Source organism: Bacillus rossius, chromosome 1 (genome assembly GCF_032445375.1).
Source record: "Bacillus rossius redtenbacheri isolate Brsri chromosome 1, Brsri_v3, whole genome shotgun sequence".
In the NCBI taxonomy this organism is placed as follows: Eukaryota; Metazoa; Arthropoda; class Insecta; order Phasmatodea; family Bacillidae; genus Bacillus; species Bacillus rossius.
In genome coordinates, this window is record NC_086330.1 from 42,374,316 (window position 1) to 42,397,560 (window position 23,245).

General features: G+C 38.6%; 1 protein-coding gene across 2 annotated transcripts in view; it reads right to left on the reverse strand.

Moving 5' to 3' along the window:
* The window catches only part of LOC134535111 (tyrosine-protein phosphatase non-receptor type 9), a 106,772-nt gene that overhangs the window by 19,605 nt on the left and 63,922 nt on the right, over positions 1-23,245 (reverse strand). For both annotated transcript variants that reach the window (XM_063374045.1, XM_063374035.1), the window contains exons 9-10: positions 19,442-19,602; positions 1,106-1,335 (exon numbers count right to left, since the gene is read on the reverse strand). In XM_063374045.1, the coding sequence (XP_063230115.1) occupies positions 1,106-1,335; positions 19,442-19,602 (391 nt within the window). The remainder of the gene's footprint in view (positions 1-1,105; positions 1,336-19,441; positions 19,603-23,245) is intronic.

Genomic DNA, 23,245 nt, shown 5'->3' on the forward strand with positions numbered 1-23,245 from the left:
ATTTTAATGCAGTGAGAAGCAATTAAGCTTGGTTGAATTTTAGCTGTGCGGAAATAATAGTAGTAATGTCGTGAATCCTCTCGCAACTCTACCTAAATAATGATTTAATTCTTTTTGTTTATGAGTTACGTCATTTTTCCCTCAAAGGAAGTTATACCATCTGCTCTTGTGTAACAGGTTGTAATTATATTGTTTGATTCTAAACAACCCCACCTATAGATTTAATTTGAAGCCCTGATACATTTGATGAAGCCCTATGTTAAAATATTCTAGTGATTGCTACGAAATTCCATCAGCAGATATTTTTCTATATTAAATATTTCCAAATATATCTAGTACAAAGGGTACAGTGTAGTTTAATACATGCCGTGATTCTGTTTTCAAAGCTGTGAAGGCTACAATAATCATTAACAATTCAGAGTCTTGTCATTACAGTTGACATTTAAACGAACCTTGGACAAGCAGACCCACTAAACCTCGCAGCTAACTTGTTTAACCTATAAACTAGCACACAAAAACTGCTAAGTGTACAGTATTCTCACTGATGTAATAATGCTACGTGTGATGTGTGTGCCAACTGAAGACAATGAATAAATAATGAAAATAGCTGCCAACAGATGTAGGCTCATTCCAGAAGCCAAGAGAGGTGTAATGAAAAGAGCGATGAAATCCTTTAAAACAAGCTAATTTTAAACTAGTGTTAGCATCTCACTGACAGCGACATCAGTAAAAACATTTAACACACAACTATACAAACCAGGGATATTGGGAGAGGATTTAGCCTTGCGCTATAGAAAAGAACCATCCCAACCTTTTCCCCGAGTGATATCAGGAAAATATGGTAAACCGATATCAGGATGACCAAACCTGTTTCCTCTGGAATGTTAGGCCAATTTTTTTTCTACTGCACCAACTCTCCAGAACAGCACGATTTACTATTTTATCAAATCCTTTAGTTGTGCAATCTGCGAGGAAAAACAGTTGTTGAGAAAATCCTAGAAAACAATTTGGTAGATTCTCAACTAAATCAAAATGTAAGAGCAGAAAAAGAAAGCAAAAAGTGTTTTTCGGGTTGCTTGACAAACATGAGGGTGCGAGCACTGACCTTGAGGTTGGTGATCCTGAGGGAGGACACGGTGTAGTCGGGGTGCTGCTCCACGGAGCCGGTGGTGACCTGGAAGCTCCCGTGCGTGGCCACCCCGCCCTCCTCCTCCTCCCAGTACTGCGCGCACTTGGTCCGGCCGCGCTCCACGGCACGGGTCGTCATCACCACCACCAGCACCTGCTGCTCCCACACCATGCGCCAGAAGTCGCTCGTCGTCTTGGGCAGCGGGCCTGCGCACGCGTGGGGAACTGCACTGGGTGTTCCTCCTCCCCTCCCTCCCAGGCCATTTACGTGCTCATGCATATCAGTCAGATAGGCACCACGTCAAGCTTGGTGAGGTTTTACGGATGCATGGTCACATGATAGACGGACAGATGTGACTGATTATTGTCGAGTCCGGCTTTAGAGTAAATTTTGTTAACAATTGCATGTGTCATCATATTCATCAGCTGAATTTTGGCAAGTTTTACTGGCAAATCATAAGCCAATGTGGGTGACAAGTGCAGAAGACAAGACTGCCTACATCTTATTAATCTAGAAGCATATCCCAATATTTATTTCCTGCGCTCGGCCATTAATGGCTAACGTTGATGCACTTTACACAGCAAGTTTACTGACACTGTTCACTTATTTCAACACCATAAACAATTACATAAACAGAAGAGAATGGATGAACTATCAGTATAACATATAAAGAAGCTATACACAATAAAATTCTGTTTTAAGTTTCATGTGTTCCTAACCAGGAACACATACTGAAAGGGTCACATGTGTAATTAAAGTTAAAGTTCAATAGCTCCTTTTCAAGTGAGCACAATGCCAATCACATAACATCTATCATTTAGACTGTACATAGTAACAGATAAATAATCTACAAGAGCCAACATCATTTACACCATCTTTTTATATCCAAAAACATATCATGAGAATGATCAAATAAATGTTTGATAAGAGTTTCGTTTATTTAGCTTAACTACATTAAAATCAGAGTTCATGAAACCCTCTTAAAATGTCCCCATTTAACGAGTATTCCTTCCTAATTAATAAGTTTAAACAATTCTTCACTTGTCCTATAAACATAATGTAATTTTTTGCCGGTTAATAACTAATAAGCTTAAATTTTTAAGTCCCTTGAAAAACCTTTTTCACTGTATGAAAAATGGCTAATTTACTAACCTAAAAATAACTGTACTTAGCATTAATGGCAAAGTAGCCTAGAATGAATGTTAAAATGTTTTTGTACTAACCATATCATAGGAAGTTATTGTGGTTGTATACTTGTATTTTACTGCCCGCAACGTTTGGAAGATTTCCCGACATTGAGTAACTTTATCCCTGAATATTGTCCTGACTATCCTACCAGCAAGGCTCCACAGCAACTACCTTGTGTTGTGTGATCACATGACCTGTCCACCTCCTCCATCCGCCCAAGAGGAAGTAAGAGTAACGCGGACTTTCTAGTTCATTTGATATAGTGGGGGCAGCGAGCCAGCTGACTATAAAGAGGCCTGGACTGGCCAAAGTGAAGCAGAGTGAGGGAAGATCTCCATCAAGATCTCCATCAAGATCGTCACCCTGCAGCCGCCCTGCCAGACACCTCTACAAGAACGTCACTCTGCCCGATCGACCACCGAACTTCGAAACGAACTTAGCCTCACAAACTGGTAATGTGGACTTGGCTATTTCTTGCTCAGTTCAGACTTAGCACCGGGACCTATTGCTGTCAACAAGGTGACAGTGCAGTGAAGAAGTTTACTCGCTCTGTGGAATTAGGACCTTTAGATTGGTGGAAATAAGGTCTGATTTCATAAAACACTTGCCGAGGACATTCATAATATTACTCGTCGGGCGAGTGTGTGTGAGTGAGTGAGTGAGTGAGTGAGTGAGTGAGTGAGTGAGTGAGTGAGTGAGTGAGTGAGTGAGTGAGTGAGTGAGTGAGTGAGTGAGTGAGTGTGTGTGTGTGTGTGTGAGTGAGCGAGTGAGTAAGACCATTGATGCAAGAAGGGCACAAATCGCCGGTAAGAAACAAGCGGTATTGTTAGTGTGGGTGGACAGAGGCAGGCTGAAGTGGCAGTGTAACATGACCTGATATTGACTTTGACGAGTCGTCATCGTCGTCGTCATGAGCGAACTGTGATGAACCTATTGCATTAATTGTGTTTCATCGGAACTATTAACAGGAGTTTGGATCTACATGTTGGTGATCCACTGCGAACCAGGTGACCGGTGTGAATGTCCGACAAGTTGACGAAGTGGCCAGTTACTAGCCTGCACTGCGACTGGGAGCTGGTGTTCCCGCCTTTGTGACCGCCACTGAATTCTGGATGGTGTGCTGTTGGGAAGGCGAGCACCACTTGGCAGGCGAGTCAACTCAACGACGCAACTCTGAGCAAAGAACTTTGGACTGGGCAACCACTAATGAACTTTGAAGCGAGTGTTCCACGAGTCTCTACCCAGATTTCTAAGGGGTTTTCTTTAATTTTATTTTATACTTATTCTAATGTCATAATACTCACAGTTAATGTTGTAATAATCTTAAGTGTAAGCCAAGTACATATAATTTAATGTTGATGGTAAATAATGATTTGTTATTGATAAACATTTGCTGGAGTTAGAGAGTGTTTTAAAAGTTTCTGTTAGAGGCTCACATAAAATAATTTCCAAAGTTAGTTGTCTAATTTCTTGGATTGTTAAATAAATTTTTTACTTTGTTGATTTAATTCAGGGAGTGAGTAACTATTTTTATTGCAAAACTCTCCAGTAAAATTCTTCTGTAAACAATTCCTTTACTCTTGTTTGATTGTGATACTTATATAACTGTTCTATTTGTTAATAGTTTTTCGCTGTCTTGGGGTAACTATGCTTATCCAAAGAATGTACATTTTTTCAAGAATACATGAGTGTTATATATTATCTTGTAAATGCATCACATGTAACTTGTTCTGTTACAATATCTTGATAGTAAAAATAGTGTCTCTCACAACACAGTTTTTTGTGTTCGCTCTAACTTTCATCCTTGTTTCCCCTTCTCAGGGCAACAAAGTGTTGTGGGGTTTAATTTTAAAATAGTGACACTCTTGAAAATAAATTTTCACCGGAGTGGATTAAAAAAATGTTCTTCTACAGGGAACTTTTCTTACCACCAGGAAAATAAGAAAAGTCAACGGAAGTCTTAGAATGCGGCATACTCAAATTTAATACCCCAAATATTAGTTGCTGATGTTCAAAACATCAAAAATTAACCAAACAAAATTGTTCAATGGTGTGATATACAATTAAAGTAAATAACTTTCTTTCAATTAAAAAAAGTAACCAAAAAAAATTCACATTGAACTTTCAGACTAAGGGCGGGATTCATAGTCGAAGGCTTGTTTGGCGAATAAGTAATACTTTATAAAGTAGTGCTTATTCTTCAAGTAGTACTTATTCCAGCAATGAATTCATAAACCTATACTTGACGAAGTAATACTTGAACAAGCACTACTTATATTGGCCATGCTGTACTTGATGAAGTATCTCAAAAAGTAAAGGACGAATTTTGTGCCAACGTAACGCAAGCAAATATACTGCTGTAAATACATAGTTTACCTGTTTGAAAATAAAATTGCCCACGTTTCAAACCATATATGCGATTAAAATAATGAAATTAATACGTAAGATGATATTTATAGTTTATTTGATAGTGAACTTGAATAACATAAATATGAACATGTATTAAAAACAAATTTACAACTGCATAAATACGTTTTTAATGTTTGTGTTGTTAAATTATGTTGGCCATCTTGTGTCTGTGATCTATATTATAGAGGTGTAAAAGTAACGAAAAAAAGTGTACCCTTATGTATTCGTTACTATAACAATTTGTACTCGTTACTATCGTATCGTAACGTTACTCGTTACTTCTGATACCGCATATGCTATGTTATGTTGCAGCAACGAATCGAGTCGTATTGCGTACGCGTACTGTAAGCGGCGTACAGTATGACGTCGCGTAAAAAATAATAAATAGAATATAAACAATTAACAATATTTGATAATTAACAGTTTTTGTTAACCATGAAACAATAAAATCTCATTAGAGCAGCTTTTTTATATTATCTCTTTTAAGATAAGAACAAAAAAACGTGAAAATACGGGATAGTAAAAAAAAAAAAATACATATTTCTAATTTGTAAAAAATACTTTCTTACGTTGTTTTTGTTCCAATCTCAAACTTTGTCTACACACACAATACCTTTAATAAACAGTAAAAAACTTGGACGACGAATTTCCAGATTATACTTTACTTAATAAACAAACATAGTTCTTGTAACGTAAATTCATTAAATATGCGCGCGCATGCGTAAAACATACGAAAAATGCGAGTAACAAGATGCGGCCGTGTGTAACGTTTCGTTACTCGTTACTAGATGGCGCACCCGTAACTCAGTACCGAATACATACGGTTTGCTACAGCTCTATCTATAAGCGGGTGAAGTTAACCACGTGGTAGCGAAACACACTAGCTGCAGAAGAGGTTATGTAGTACGTAGCCTGTATTGTTTACAAAACTAAGCGGTAACTATTTGTTTCGTTTCTTTTCCCCAAATTGAATTTGTTTACTCTATCAATTTTAATTTAATATATGGAAAAATTAACGGGAATTAATACCTTACATAACCTATTCCTTACAACAAACAAATCCGTACCAGTACTTGAGTCACCTAGATAGCCGACTTCATGAAGTATTACTTATATCAATGAATAAGCATGGCTTATTTGATTATGAATACTTGCGAAACAAGGCAAACTTATTTCATGACTGTGAATTCGTATTGAGCAGTACTTATTTGACGCAGTGCTTCGTGAAGTATTACTTGAAGTAGTCCTAATAAGCAGTGCTCTTTTTGTTCGCTATGAATTTAATGCCATACTTAAGCATGCATATAAGCAGTACTTTTTTCAAGTATTGCTAATATCACCACTAAGAATTCCGCCCTAAGTGTTGCATAAACAAAAGCAAAACTTTTTTATAACAGCACTACCAGTACATAAAAAGTCATTCAGTCACCAATCAAACAATTGTTGCTTAGTTAAAGATTCCTCATTGCTACAGTGCCTGTGGGCATTAGCCATTTTGTGCGGAATATTCCACAATTATTATACTTCACTGTATCTATTACTCAAAGCCAGTTTTTGAACACTGACCTTGAACTTAAAGATCAGATTTTATTTAGGACTGTTTGGTTCTGGTTTATATTGGTCAGTTCGGTTTTACATCAAGAACCTTAGTTATCAGTCCCCGTTCTTATAAATAAAAAATCTGGGTTTAACACTAAATATATATGAATGGGGTTTGCTGGGTCAATATTTGGTTATTAAAAACAATTTAAAATTATATAAAAAGGAGTATACTCTTTTCACTAGGCTAAATTTTATTATGTTTAAAAAATTTTAAATTACTTAATCTGAAACCTTGAAATAGGAAGGCCTAATCAATTCTTGCATCAAAATCCCGACAGCAAAGATACATTCTAATTTCTGCGTTTTTAGGATTCATTTATTTATTTTTCTTACAATTCAAATGTAATGTAATATTTTAAGTTTACAGTTTTAATGTACTATGTTTTATAACACAATATTTTCACTTGCATTATTTGCTTATACTCTAGTTTGCCTTTAACAGACATTGTATTATTCCAACACATAAAAATTGTACTAATAATATATAAGAGGAACTGAAAGATGCCATATTGATTTCAATGGACTCTGAGCCATTCAATTCTTTTAGTTATTGAAATTTTTTCTTTGTAAATGCAGAGACAACACAGAAAATTTCTTTTAGCTGCCAGTCCCTATAAACTTCAGGAATTATATTTAAATATATGTATTTTGCTCTAAAGAATACAAAAATGAACTAAACAAAATTATGGCCTAAAAATCTTTCGGTGCTCCCCAAATTCATGCGACAGATAAAATACACTGCATGACATACATTTTCGGGCATAATGACATCGTAAGAAGTTGGTGACACTTAAAGAATGTGTTGTTTTACCATTCCCACAAGATGCACGTTTCGTTAATATTACATATCGGAAAGTAAGAAGTTACAGAAACCTCAATAAAATACCTGGAACTAAAACCAAAGATTTCAAAAGTCGGTTTCCAGTCATATTTAAAAGGAACCGAAACCAAATCTGAAAAATCAGGGACCCGTACAGGCCTAATATTGTGGTTTTGTGAATAATGATGTGTTTCAAATGTTTTAGAAGGAAAATGTTGGTGCAGTTATAAGCAAGTTGAATACACTGACGTCAGCCGGGGCTTCGCCCCACGAGCCTGATCATCCTCCGTTCCCTTTCCCACCACCTTTTCTACCCGGCATTTGTGTCGTGACGTACGTAGCCGTGTGAGATTCAAACTGCGCGCCACGAACTACAGCAAGACGGCGCTTAGCTGCAGTGCGCCGCACCCCTAATTGGTATTAATAATTTTGTAACCCTTTTATTTTCGCCCCAAAATAGTGTCACCACGGCTATGCATGCGAGTGTCTTTTATTTAACTAAATCATGATGTTTTGTTATTTAATAAGTGCAAGCACGAACAAGGACGCTCCCTAGCGGGCGGCGGAGGAACTAGCACGTAACTGGATTTAAACTGTTTCTATCATATAAGTAATTATTACAGACGGTCTGGGTATGGATGTGATGTACTTATTTTTGTAAAAGGATTTATGCTATTTTCAATAATAACCCGGGGCACGCCATAGCTAAGTTGTAACGGTAATTGTGTTCGGCGTGAAGGGCGCCATGTTGCCTCCCGCAAGCCCGGGTCTCTTCCCAGTCTCCTTCTACAGCCGGCCAAGAGCGGACGTCTCTGCAGACACCCCGAGGACATCACTGTTGTTTCACCGAGAAGTAGTTCTGATAATTAATTTATTCAAATCGTTTTCTTTTTTTATCCTCGGGGCCTCTCTCGGTCGGAGAGACTGCTTAATTAATCATTATTTACTCTCCGGAGTTTTCTAGAATCTGTGTATTAAGTAACGGCTTGAGGCGACCACATGCGTGGTTCGCCTCCTCACATAATTCGATTCGTGCCTCGGGCGTTTTATAGCAGTATCAACGGAGGATTGTGTAAGGGCGTGTAACGTGAGTAATAAAACCAATTTAATTGAGTCACGTGTTTTTGTGTTCGGGGGGCCACGTGGGTCCTTAACCTGGTCAGCGGCGTGTGGGACGCCCTGAGAGCCCACTGCAGTAATTAGAAGCATGCCCGACGCTGAGAGCGGGCTTAGTTAGGGACAGGTGTTGCGTAAAAATCAGGAGGGCTAATATCTCACCGCACACGGGCCACGTAACGCCCTGAGTTAGAGTTTTCCAGCCGGGTCCACGTGCCCACTCACGTGGTGGCGCCCATTAGTTTCCACCAGTATTTCCAACTTCAACACCGGTACGCCCTCAACACATTAGGTCATGATCTCCTATTCTCTCGCACCGAACCCTCTTGGGTGAGAGCCAGGTATCCTGTTTCCGGAGGTAGACAGGGGTAGAGAAGGTCAAGCTGGTCTTGCGGCAGAATTCACATTCTCTTGACTGTGGATGCACTGATGCTCGGAAGTGCGGTCTGCTGGCGTAGGTGAATAGCTAGTGGGGTGAGGGATGGGGCTAAACTATTCATTGAAAATGTCGGTATTTTTTACAAGGTAACTTTAATTGACCTGAATGTCAAACAGTTCAATTGGTCGCCTGCGTCGGCTTTCACAACATACACTGAATTATACATAGTACACCCTATGGGGGGGGGAACAAATTCCCTAGGCCAAGATAGGTCCTCGGATGGCCTGGCTCGCGAAGGAGGGGTGCGAGCTGCAGAAAACGGATAGCCAGTTGTTCTGCTGCTCCCTCTATGATCGTCCTAAGGTCAGTGGGCGGATTCCAGCCTCACTGGCGTCGGGCCGATCACCTGACTTCAGGTGGATGACCTCGCCTTTAAATAGGGAGAAATGCGCGGGAACGAAGAAAAGGAAGGGAGGGGCGAACTAACTCCTCTTTGGTGGTGGAAGTATAAACTAGATATTAATAATTAAAAAGAAAAGATAAATGTGGCATAAATAATTATATGTACATACATATATATTCAATCCTATGTATTAAAAAGTATTTAAACTTGCTTTCAAAACTTAATTTATACTCTTATAAAATATAAATATAGTTGGTAGATAGCCGGTCACAAGATGGCGTCCCAATGTACATGTTCAGCTGTGGCGAAAGAAAAATATCCATTTGTATACATAACTCGTTCATATTTACTATTATATCCCGAAATAAGTAAATATGTATGTGTGGTTATAGCGACGTGAAAAATAAAGGGCGAAGATGGTTGGTTGCTTTAATGAATTATTCTATTGTTCGTCGCTTTGTTTATAACCTACGACGTGTCGCACAGATTCCTCGCCGCATATTACGTGAGTAGGCCTATTGCCGAAGTACCTTTTTCCCTGAATTGCTTCCGAGCTTATTAAAACTCGTTTTGGGTTTAATTATAACGTAAAGTAACGTGATATTTAATATAGAGAGGGCGGGCAAGCGTCAGTCATATGATGACTTTCCAGGGCAGGGAAAATATGAATTTCCTAAAGGCCTGTGCATATATTCGAATTTTCGAATATCAAAACGAATAGTTTATTATTCGTATTTGATTAGATTTCGAATACTAACACTTCGAAAAAACGAATATTCAGTCATTTACGAAAAAGGCTGAGCGGGATCACTGAAACCGGGAAACATTTTGGGATCACGGAGGTTTCTCTCGTTGGGCAGGGGCAAAAATTCCGCAGGATTTTCGTAATGTTTTAGAGTTATGTATGTGGACTTATTCCACTACATCTGGCAATGTAAAACCCGTTTGAACACAGTAATTCGGAACGTAAACTTACGTAATTTATGTAGAAGAATGTCGTCAGATCGTTTAAAATAGATTTGAACTGTCAGCATACTGATAAAGATAAATACGTGTCTGTAAAATCCACACAACAGGGGTGTTATTGGTGGCAGTTTTCAGATTAGAGGGTGAAACATGGTTTGTCGGCACTGTAATTTCGTTCCGAACGTGACGGCGAAGAGAAAAAATTGTACAGACCATGTGGAAAACATCTGGCCGCATATTCACAGCAAAGATTCCAAAAGCCTAACATGCTACGGCAATGTTTTTCAATTGGATAATACACAGTAAACGACTGGATGCAGGCGTAACACCCCCCCCCCCCCCCTTTCATACCCTTATCACCCTTCCAAAATTCCTCGCGTAGTGACAGCTCAGGCAATTATCCTGTCCCGCGCATCAAAAAGAACTCTTGCCAAGAACTTACTTAAAAGCTTGCGATCACATTACATGGTGTACCAAGATTGTAAAGTAAATGTGCTTTCTATGATGGTAGATCCACGGTTCAAAGATTCACTAATTGAGGATGAAAAAAAAAAATATGGGTTGAAAATTTGTGCAGGGAGGTATGTAAGCTGTGTAAGCTGAACACAGTAGCTGAAACTATAACTGAGACAAGTGAGGCTACAAGTTAATTGCCTATTAAGAAGTCATCTCTGTGGGCCTACGTGAAACCTTCAACAGCAGCTCAGTCTACGCTTGCAAGCTACGAAGAAACTATCCAAGGAGAAGTAAACGAATATCTGGCAGCACCCTTAATCCCAAAGAATGAAAATCCTTTCAGTTTCTGGTCAGAGAAGGGGCACACTTGTTTCCGAAACATAGAAATGGTAGCAATAAAATACTTGCCTATACCTGCCACACAAGTGTGCAGTGAGAGACTTTTCTCAACAGCTGGCAACATTGTGACATGTAGAAGAGAGAGTCTACTCCCTGAAAATGTAGAGCAGTTTGTGTTTCTCCACAAAAATTTAAATTAGCTAATATGTAGTGATGTGACAAGACTCTTTTTAATACGAACTAATTATAAAATTGGAGAACCTTAAAATTTTAAGTACTGTCAGTTTTTTGATTCTACATAGTACATTGTATCAGTAAATATGTAGATACCTGTTATCATATTGTAATGTGATGTGATATAACTAGAGCCAAGATTTTATGGTGTTATGAAAAAGGACTTTTCATCATTAAGAATTGTGGATTTCGTCTTTATCGTCATAAAAAATTAAAACACATGTAATAACATGTACACACCTAGCAGAGCTGCCTTGATCAAATGCTTCAATAATTCGTGGTTAGAGACTTAAAATATGCACATTAAACAATACTATGTTCAGAGTACATAAAAAATTAACAACTAAAATATTTAGTATTCTTATGCAGGTAAGTACTGTTCCTGAGTTCAGGAGAGAGTCTAAATCAATTAAAATAGAAACTACAGTTAAACTTTTGTTCTATAAATGCAATATAATTAAGCTCAGGAAAAAGCCACCATTGTCAGCAGTTCAGCATTCTCTGGTTTTAGAGATCTTCTTCTGTCACTTACAACTACAGAATACTTAGAAAAAGATCTTTCTGAGTCCACATTCGTTGCAGGTATCCATATTAACTTTAAAGCAGCAGCTGCAAATTCAGGATAATCCGCTTTCATTTTGTTTACTTTATGGGCCCAACATTGTATGTGGTACATGTGGTCACCAAATACACCTTCAAGGGTACCAGCAGATTTTGTCATGTACCTGGCACTATCTGTAACATACGCAATTATGTTTTCTTCCTTGACTTCATATTTGTAGCATACATCAATCACTGCCCGAGAACAACAAACAGCATTTGCTGCATCAAGGACACAAGAAGCCCCTAAGATAACATCTAGTTCAGCACATGGTTTCAGAATTTTAAACAAGATGTTGAAAACACAATTATTACTCTTGTCAGTGGTTTCATCTGCGAGTATGACCACATCTTGCCCCAAGAGCTGCTGCTTGATTTCCACTTCTTTTTTCTCTCTAAGTAGGGGAATGTACTTTTTCCTCATCCAATTCGCTGTTGGAAGATCACCAGCACCACTTACATGCTTCTGCATCCATGCAGTCAGCTTGCTGTTGTCAAGTTTCTCAAGAGGAATACCTGCAGCTACAAAGGCTTCAACAGTTTCGAGAACAAAATCTTCCTTTTGTTTTTTTGCGCATATTTGCGCCACTCCTGCTTCTGGGATAGAAAGCTGTCGTTTCAAAGTGCATGGGGATCGTTTAGATTTTACATGTTTGTCGCTAATTATGTGCTTGTTTACCGTGTCCTTACGTTCATGCTCCAAACGGCAATTACAATATTTACAGAAAAGTATTTTTCCGTCACTGACATATAATCCCTCATTCTTAAACTCGTCAGCATGTGATGCCGCAGTAGCTTTATTTTTCAGCATGACTAAGAAATTTAGCTTTCATTTATGCACGTCATTTGTAAACAAAGACCGGAGGTACCAAAAACTAGTATTTACTGAAGTTTTAGCGAAAAAAATAAACCGCGGGAAGCCTACTTTTTACAGGCGAGAGAGCCATATACTCAACCCGAAGTAAAAGGTTAGGTTATGTCAGGTCAGTGAAATAAATGTTTTTATTTATTTTCCGGGAGGGTTGGGTAGGTAAGCGTTATTTAAAATATTTAATGACCGTAAAATAAATAAATCCTTGCAATAAGGTGCTTTTTCATTAGCGATCGGAAAACTTCGATTATGTTACGATTTTGGCACTCTCGCCTGTGAAGTGTGAAATGAAAATGAAGGCTTCACGGTGGGTAAACTGCTTATTCAACAAGCACACAAAATTGCGTTACAGTGAAATTTCATTAAATATTAAGTGATCATTAAATATCAATGTTCGCTTTTATTTTATTTTCATACGTATTTAATTAATGAATGCAGTTTTTTTTCACGTGTATTTTTCAAAGGATACAGCAAACAAGGCGCTGAGATTTTTCACGTTGTTGTGTTTGTTAACTTGATAATTTTAAGTTTACGATCGTCAGTTGTTAATATTGCGTGATCTCTAGTGTAGTGATGGGCAGAACGGATCTTTTGACCGAATCGGTTCTTTTGGATCAGTACCGTGAAAGATTCGTTCAGAACGATTCGTTCTTCTCGGTCAATTCGTTCTTTTCTGTGTATGGGATCTGGCTCTTTTATCAGGCGTCGTAACTCGTTCATCCTTTAGAGTATTAGCTACGTGTTTGCTTCCAGCCTCCCCTCGTTATCGCGTGACCCGATAACGAGAGGAGGCTGAATCGCGTGGGTGGTATCTTTATCTACTCTGCACGGGTAAATTAAATTTCAAACGTCTAGTTGTATACTGACTGTTACAAAAATATTGACTGTTGATCGCTGCAAATGCTTCCTGCAGTGATTCTCGATAATACGGGAGCATTTGCAAATATGATCGTATTGATGATTATTCCTATATAATCGTGTCCGAACATAGCTGCACCAGATAACGTTGCGGTTGCAGGTTGATTGTACGATGGTTTACTGTTCATTTCTGTGAAAGGAAATCGCAACATCCAGTGTTGTACCAAGGAGGTAAAATTTACTAAAGTGAAAAATTTCTGACTCGGCCTAAAATAAATATTTAAACCTTAATTTATCCGACCAGGAGCTCGACACACTGAGTTAACAGGTCACTCACGATGACATTAGATAATGGCATATATTAGCGAGTGTTTGCAAAATTATGTTAATATAATAAGTTCGACAGCTGATGACAACGATTTAAGTATTATAATTTTTACTTAAATAAAAACCATGGTCAAATAATTTTTTTTGAAATTTTATTTAACTTTACATAATAATTATTTGTCATTTAATAAACATATTTGCCCCAACTAAACAACTTGGTTTCAGGACCTCTCTAGAAAGTCATTACAAGTAATGTAAGTGTGTTAAACAAAACACTATGCATTTAGATATGATGCGACAAGTTGAAGCTTAATGGAGCTTCGAATGAAATGGTCAATATTGAAGATGAGGGGTGATGGAAATTATAATGAAGGAATGACAACGAATGTATGTGGGTAAACACAAGTACCCCAGGTAAACCCACCAACTACTTCAACAAGTGCACAAATGTAGGACGTTGCATTCATCGTACGTAACATGCAAACCATTGTTTTTTTTTTGTACAAACATTTTACGAACATGTGAGAATAGTTTCAAATATATGTAATTTAATAGCTTGCATTCGTCTGAGTGTAATTCGGTTCATGTCCTTCAGGTTTTGTTCGTATCATATGAATAGATATCTCACTAACACTAGTGTACATCGCGGCTCTTACAGGTTCTTAAAAATAATGTTGCAGGTTTATTTATTTTCACTTCATTTATACAGCACTGTAAAACAGTATTTACTATCTTGTCTCCACAATGTGAATCACTTTATAGTTGCGCGACCATGGCATGTCATATTGTAAACTAAGTGAGAGAAAACGATGTTTTTGCAACGCTTATAAGTTGCGTGGGCAGGAAGGAGCCTCCCTTCCAGGACCTGAACCAACCATGTACCCGCACCAATCTTTTTCAGCTGATGAAGACTTTTGACTGCGGACAGTATCTCCGCCTCTCTCTCTCTTTCTCTCTCTCTCTCTTAGCTTTTGACGCACTGCAACAACCAACTGAAAAAAATAGTGAGGAAGAGTGTTAAGTAATGGCATATGCGTGTCTTGCTCTTAATGCCAGCGCTTAGCTGGGGGGGGGGGGGGGGGGGGAAGAGGGGGCAAATGCTCTGTCTCGCATGCATTGCCATCTAATGTCAGTTCGTCTTGGTTTTCGATAGAGAAAAGTTTAAATACATAGTGGTATTGGCTACTGGTAATCTGAACTTGGAAAACAATTGTGACATATTATTCGAAAGTGTTTTATGATTTTTTACAAATACTACGACCGAGGGCATACATTATGCCGATATTTTTTTCGTTACGGTTTTTTTTTTTTTAGTTTATAAACTTTGAAATTTATATTGTTAAAATATGGAATCCAGAAAACGTAGTCAGATATGGAATTGTTTTTCTGAGATTTCACCTGGACAAGCTAAATGTGATCTATGTAAGGGAATTTTTTCATATAAGGGTGGATCAACTGGTAATTTAACTAGGCATCTCAAAGTAAAACACGTGGGTGTTAATTATTCAACTGAAAAACGATCCAAGATTTGCACTGAAGATTTGTCTGAAATACATGCGTGTGTGAAACAGACAGAATCAACATCAACACAAGCTGTATTAAACACAAACAAGCCATCAACATCTGTATCACATCCATCGGTGATTACTGAGAACATCTCGCAACCATCAACAACAAGAATTATACCAAGCGGAGAGAGGGTATCACAGACAAAGTTACATAACTATATTCAAAAACCAATTCCTATTCACAAAAGCAAGACATTTGATGAACAGTTGGTAAAATTGATTGTGAAAGACTATCACCCGTTTAGTATTGTTGAAAGTGAAGAATTTAAGAAGTTTGTGAACATTCTGAATCCAGGTTATTCACTCCCAAGTAGGAAGACTGTGTCTACAAGTTTGATACCACAACTCTACAACAAAACTGCAGAAGTTGTAAGAGAAGATTTAAGTAATGCTTCAGCAGTAGCAATTACTACAGACAGCTGGACTTCGATAACGAATCAGAGTTATTTAGCTCTGACAGCTCATTTCATCAATGATCAGTGTGAACTTAAGTCATATCTGTTAGACTGCTTTGAGTATGAAGAAAGGCACACGGCTGAAAACATTGCAGGAGAACTAAGACGAGTCGTGAGTGAGTGGGATATTTTTAACAAAGTATGTGCTGTCATTACAGACAATGCTTCGAACATGACTGCAGCCATTCGTTTGTGTAAATGGCGACATATTCCATGTTTTGCACATTCAGTTAACCTGATTGTTCAGGCTGGAATACAAGAAATACGCGATGTGCAGATGAAAGTAAAATCCATTGTTGAATTTTTTAAGAGAAGTCCACAGGCCACAGCGAAACTTCTCGTTTCACAAAAACAAATGGGACTTCCGGAGCATAAGCTTATTCAAGACGTGGTTACACGATGGAACTCTACGTTCGATATGTTTACACGTTTTATCGAGTTAAAAGAAGCAATAATTTCAACACTGTCTCTGTTAAACTCTCAAATTCAGCAACTGACACAAGACGAGTGGGATATTCTACAGAATGCTTGTGAAATACTTAAAGTATTTAAGGAAGTTACAGTTGAAATGAGTAGCGAGAAGGCAGTGACGGTTTCCAAAGTGATACTTCTTCGACAGGCAATGATGCGACATGTCGCAAAAATGAAAAGGAAAAACTTACCCGACAAAATTAAGAACATGGTAATCAAGTTAGAGGAGCAACTTTTTAAGAGACTGGCATCAAACATAGAAGATAATATAATATTATCAGAAGCAACTCTTCTTGACCCACGTTTCAAAAAGCAGGGGTTTCAAGATGATAATTCCTTCAATTCTGCCTATCAGAGAATTGTCACCAAAGCCAGTGAATGTAGTAACTCTCAGTTGGAAGAAATTTCAACAATGCAAGACTTAAGTGAAACTAAAGTTGCGTCTAGTTTGTTGTGGGACGACTTTGATTCTAAAGTGGAAAATTTAACACAAAATAGAATTCCTAGAGCAGCTGGGATCATAGAACTCGACAGGTATCTTCAAGAGCCGCTAATTCGAAGACATGAAAATCCGCTTCAGTGGTGGAAGCATAAAAAGCACTCCTACCCCAGACTTTTTGAAATTATGAAGAGAAGACTGTGCGTCGTGGCAACGTCCGTTCCGTGTGAAAGAGTTTTTTCCAAGAGTGGTCAAGTAGTATCTGAGAGGCGAAACAGGCTTAAATCTAAAAATGTTACGAAAGTGATTTTTCTTAACTTTAATTTGTAATCGCACTATAGCTAGTATTTGAACATTGCTTTTCGTAGCCAGTGAATCACAGTTGCGTATATGAAACAAGATTTGTATTTTATTACTTTTTAAGTTACAAATATTAATATATAGGCTATTTACACTTTAGTGACAGTAAAGTGTTTACTGTAGACCAACACATTTAGTGAAAAAATGACAACAATTTAATACTTCTACTGCCCTTCCGTATGAAGAGAGACGATAATGAAGTACATTAATTAACCCAAAAATGGTAAGTGTGAACATTTGTAGTTACTTTCCCTGTTATTTTTAATTCATACTGTTTTTTTAGTTTTTTATTTCCATATTTGTGTATGTGAATGTGAAAAAGCAATTTTAAACCACTACATTTTCAGGTATAGATACTTTTCATGTTACCCTATTTTATTTGATCAGTTATCGTTTGCTCTTGTAAACATGCGCACGCTGTGATTACTAATTCTTCAGACTCCTGACGTCATGAATCATTTCACGAACGAATCAGACCGGGCGCGTGGCCGGTTCTCTCATCTCGTTCTCTCGTTCTCTCCGCGTTTTCGTTCTTCCGAATCTTTCAAGGTACCGGCTCTCAAAGAGCCGGTTGGTTCTCTCGTTCTCTCCGCATTTTCGTTCTACCGAATCTTTCAAGGTACCGGCTCTCAAAGAGCCGGTTCTTTACATCGCGAACGAATCGCAAGATTTCGTTCTCTCAAAGATTCGTTCTTTTTGAACGAATCGTTAACGAACGACCCATCACTACTCTAGTGGCTAGATGCGTTTAAAAACTCTAACCTAACTCCGATAACGATCTTTTTTTGTTCGTGAAATCGTCAATTTTTGTGATATCTTGTAATTTTTTAAGATGAATAATTAACGCATTAAATAACCACCACACTGCAGTTGGATGACGACCATTTCTTCTACAAACAGATACGGAATTTTTGTCAATCAACCAATAGTCGGTAGTAAACGATTTAAATCAATATTGAGGTGTTTATTTGTGGTTAGAAAACATTTCGCATTTTTCGCGGTTTGGGATGAATTTCGCGTGAAAATTCGCGATTTCGCATAAAACCATATAATCTTGGCTCTAGATATAACATGTTTTATGGGATTTTAATTCTCATTCCAATTATTCGAACTCAATATTCGTATTCGAGAATAATTTGGTATTCGTATTCGAATTCGATTCGAACTAAAAAACTGATATTTGCACAGGCTTAATTTCCTATGCTGTAAATTTTTTCTGCAGGATTTTCTTAGATGGGATTTACTGTAGTAGACAAATACACACAAGATAAATAAATAATAATAACTACAAAATAAACAATACAAAACAACATAGTTTGAATATGTACTGATGAGCGACGTGCCACAGCCGTCTGTACTCACGAATCATGTGTGTGGGCCACGGCAGACGGCTGAAATGACTGTCGCCGTCCGGCCACTCTCATATCGCCCTATGCCGGGGCCACCACTCACACGTGTCTGATTGCCCGAGGCAACCACACAGAGTGCCAGCAAAGTTATCCCGATCTTCCTGATCAGCTGCTACCCCTTGCCAATCCCCTCTTCCACCAGGCCAGCCGAGTGCACACGGCACTACTGCCGGCTGGAGTACCTGGAAGTGGCTGGCGATTCCCCGAATTCCTCCCTCCCCGACGTCACTCAAGGCCCTTAGGAGGGGTATATAAAGCTAGCCCTTGGCCGAGTCAGTCGGTACCAGAGAGCCACCACTGGCAGCCAAGCCTAGTCTCACTGCGTCTCTTCAGCTGCTGAGTTCGCTCACCGTGCTGACTCTCTCCAACCTCAGGAGTTATTGTGCTGGTCGTGCCGGCCGGATGACAGGAGTGCCGCTCGCTCTGAGTCGTGACTCGAGTGTCCGACCCAAGCCCGTATGTTTCAAATTAGTGAGAAAGAGTCGCATAGTAGACATCGCAGTGGAACGACAGTCAAGTCGAGGACTTGCCTACCTACAGGCCATAGAATAGGGAGAGCCAACCAGTTCTAGGACAAGTTTTAAGGGGAGACTGTCACCCTCGCTCGTGTACATTCACAATAAATCTGAAAACTGAAACCTCATGCACATAATTTCAGGGAGAAGGGTCCCCAGAGAAACCTCCACCGCCATCTTCAGCATCATCTCCAGGAAGGATAAGCCCACCAACCGTCTCTACAGCACCCAACACCCATGAGTAAAGACATTGGCAGATACCATTCTCATACAGAGGTGGGGGTAGGGAGGACCATCTCCCCCCCCCCCCCCCCCCCCAGGCAGAGCCAGATGCCTGTGTCCAACCCATCACACCCAGTAGGCAGACTTTTTGATAAATTGTTAAGCGTATGGCGCATAGAGACAGAACAGTACACAAAGCACCATGCCGCAGTACCTACTATGTAATCATGCAACTACAGTACACAGCCTACACTCAAAAATATCACTAACTTGAAACAAACAATAAAAATTAATAAATGGCCAACCTTGTGTGGAGATGAATGCATTTTTCTGTTTGTACCCATCAACAAAGTTGGCATTGATGTAGTCACTACAAGGATCTCCATCAATCTGCGAAAGGAGAATGCGACTGTGGTCATAGCAGAGGACATCTGTATACCTATTCTTTGGCTGATTAGCTCGTAACCTGAAAAAATAATTTTTTTTGTTAATATTTTAGAATTACTATAAGTCAAATCTTTCAAAGTTAATCCCAAAACCAGATTGTGAAATTGAATGAATAATGAATGATGAATGAATGAATGAATGAATAAGAATATATGAATGTGGGCTTAATGTAACTGCAACACTGAGGTCAATGTAAATGGCCACATCAGCCATGATTCACAATTGCTTAAAATCCTGGTTTGACCTCGCCAGGAATTGCATCTGACCACTCAACCACAGTGACAGCCTACAACAGGACACCTAAATTTTAACAGCTAACAAGAAGTAAATGTTTAGTTATAATACAAGTTAAGTCTTAATATGGAAGTAATATTTTATTTATGAAAGAAAGCATAAAATAAGAGTACAGTAAAACCTTTTTGTTGCGACTACCTCTCTATTACAACCCGATTTCGAGGAACCGTGAAAAAATTGCCGAAAATCGGAAGAATATTGGACAGAAAACAAGTCTCTTGTGGTGAGTAGCGTATTACTGCATTTCTCTTGCCGAGTGCTGTACTGCCGTAGGCAGCGCAATCTAAAAATAGATACCACTTCCTGTCGACCGCTGTCAGCGCTTGACAACCCCCATTCCACGCCCCTTTGTCGGCAGGGTGCAGATAAAGGTTTTTGTGGCAACGTGTTTACGTTTATCTTTTTGCGAGTGTCTAGTGTGGTACGCAGTTAAGGCAAAGCTACCTGCTGGATTTCTCTTGATTTTGATTACTATCGGTTGACAATACACAGCGACTGAATGGATGCACGCCCGCCTCGACTTGTTTTAACTGCCGCAGGGATGTTTATTTTGACAGCTCAAGTAATTTTCTTTTTCCGTGGGTTGATAGAAAAAGGTCGCTTCACCCAGCATAAAAAAAAGACTACGCCACTTATTCCCCACGCAGGAAACACACTGGCTGCTGTCTGTCTCCCCCGCATTTATCTTTCTTCTAACATTCCACGTCTCACCTCTCGCGTGAGCAATAACGAAGCGACCACGCATTGGGCCGTTTTATGCTTTGTTTGGTGACAGCAGCTTGATTTTATTCGGTATATTCCTTTTCATAGGACCCTTGCTATTAAAATACATTTATATTTAAGTTTGAAAGCTTGTATATTCCTTGCCAGAGATGACTGAACTCGAACTTGGTGTGAAAAGTGACATATTTTGACCCCTCCCTCACCGCTTTAGTACCCCATTCATAATAGCCCAATTTTACGGGAGAAGGGAGGGTGAAATGAGCATTTTCTCACTGAAGGTTTTTCAAAGGGGAGCGAAGTTGGGGTGTTATAAGGGAGGACACTAGATGGTTTGTGTGTCTGGGAGGGATGAGCTAGCCTTGAAGAATGTTACCTTGGGGAGGGAGGGGTGAGCTTATGCGTCATGAAGCTGCTGCCGCCAGCCAGCCGGGCGAGCTTTGTGTGTGCCCACTCGCGTTGCAGAACCTACAGCTGCCATATTTTTAAAGGAAATGTCCCATTATTTTTTTGTTATTCTTACATGAACATTATTGGAAGTATTAAAGTGACACAAAAATACGTTGTGTGTTAAAATTAACAGATTTTAATGATCTTTCATTTCGTTTTTTTTTTTTTTAATTTTTTTCTTCTGATTTTCACATTTTGGTCAAAATGTCCAATTTTTTGACGGTTCCCGAGAATGTATTCGTAAAATCTCTGCTTCGTTAAATCCGGGGTTCGTGACATCGGGGTTCTAGTGTATTTAACTACGGCAAGCAGAAAACGTACATGTAAACTAACGAGTAAAAATAAACTGTCTTTTGACATATTTTCTTTAGAGGTGGCCTGTAGGGCGACGGACTTGTCATGAAGGTTGAAGTGGGTTTAAAGCAAAGCCGTCTAGCATTGTGAGTGACAGCATCCTGCCATTGTACGGCTGGTTTCTTAGCGATTAGCGGTTTAGGAAGGGAGGGGGGAGGGGGTTGAAATGAACTGAAAATTTCGGAAAATATCTATTACGACCCTATTCCTGGGAACCGTGAGGGGTCGTTTCAGAGAGGTTTGACTGTATATCACAAATCACACTGATAATTTATTATAGTGATTTAATTTCATTGATAGAGCTTTCATATAAAAAAAATGGACTTTTATAGTATTGTAATAAAATTTATATTCAGGTGTTAATGATTGTTTCCAGATATACTTTATACTTTAAAGTATCATTAGAGTTGAAAAAAGGCATTGCATAATTGTGGGTCTCATCACCTAACACTAAATGCCCCTTTTCTTCAACTTATATAGTGAAACTCATCCATGATTATGTTATGTGTTACTTAAACACTGAAACCCCTAATAGATATGAAATTTTCAAGGGACAAGGTAAAAAAATATTTGTAAACTGCACGAAAGTATAAAATTAAAATTAGGGTGTGTAAATAGTGCAAACGTGCCGGACTAGCGGAATTTCAACATCAGCCTTTCCCTTAGAGACACCCACAGGCTGTTGTGAGTAGCTGCAGTGCCAGATTATCTCAGATACCTTAGTCTTATTGGTTATTACCTGCTCAAACATATAAATATACAAGATAAGTAATTGAATCGGTCATTGTAAAAATGCACTAAGTCCATATTTTACCAAAAATGTTTTTTTAATGGTAATGAAGAATTTCGGGTTCGCCGGATTGATTGATGTTAAAGGAACTCAGTCCCTACTTTCCATACATATAAAACGGGCATATGCGTTATTGCGGGCTCTGATAAAAAGAACTAAGTCCATGGACTTAGTTCCTTTTAATGCTGATTGTTGATTTGTGGAGTTAGTTCCTTTTATTGATGACAGGCTTGTAGATTGCAGCACATTGCAATCTTGCAGTGCTATATGACGCATTAGTTACACTTTCTCTGTTAGATGGCTCTGCCTGTCTAGTTTATATTTGAAGTTTTATTGAACATCAAAAGATTTTATGTTTTCCACCTTCTTTGTCTATGGATGTATTGTTTATATTTGGTATTGTTGTGATGTTGAATGTTTGATGATGGAGAAAAAAGGAAAGAAGAGAGTATTTAGGTTAGCAGCACTGCTGCTGAAAAAAGAGACTCCTAAAGATAAGCGTGGTTTGAATCCCAATCCCAAAAAAATGTCAGACACAGTAAGAAATAACATCCAGCAACATATTGAGTCATTCCCAGTGAAAACTACGCATTACTAAGGCAAAGAGGTGAAGTATCTTGATGGTAAGTTAGATGTAAAGCAAATGCACATCCTTTACGAAGATAAATACCAAAACACAAAGGTGTCTTACAAATATCACCTAAAATATTATAATGAGAATTTTCGGTATCGCTTTGGAAGACCACAAATCGATGTGTGCAGCACATGCGAAGAACTAACAACAAAACTGAAAATTGCTCATCTTGCGGAAATTGTAAAACGTGCCGCTGAATCGGAGTTAGTTGTTCATAAACACAGAAGCCAAAAATTTTACAAGTCCTTAAAACAAACTGAACAGCTATGCAAAGAAAATCCCCATGTGGCAGGAATAGTTTTTGACTTCATGTAGAATCTACCCTTACCCCACATACCAGTCCAAGAAATATTTTACCTACGTCAGTTATGGGTAAACTGATTTTGTGTACATGATTTAAAATCGTACCATTCGTGTTTG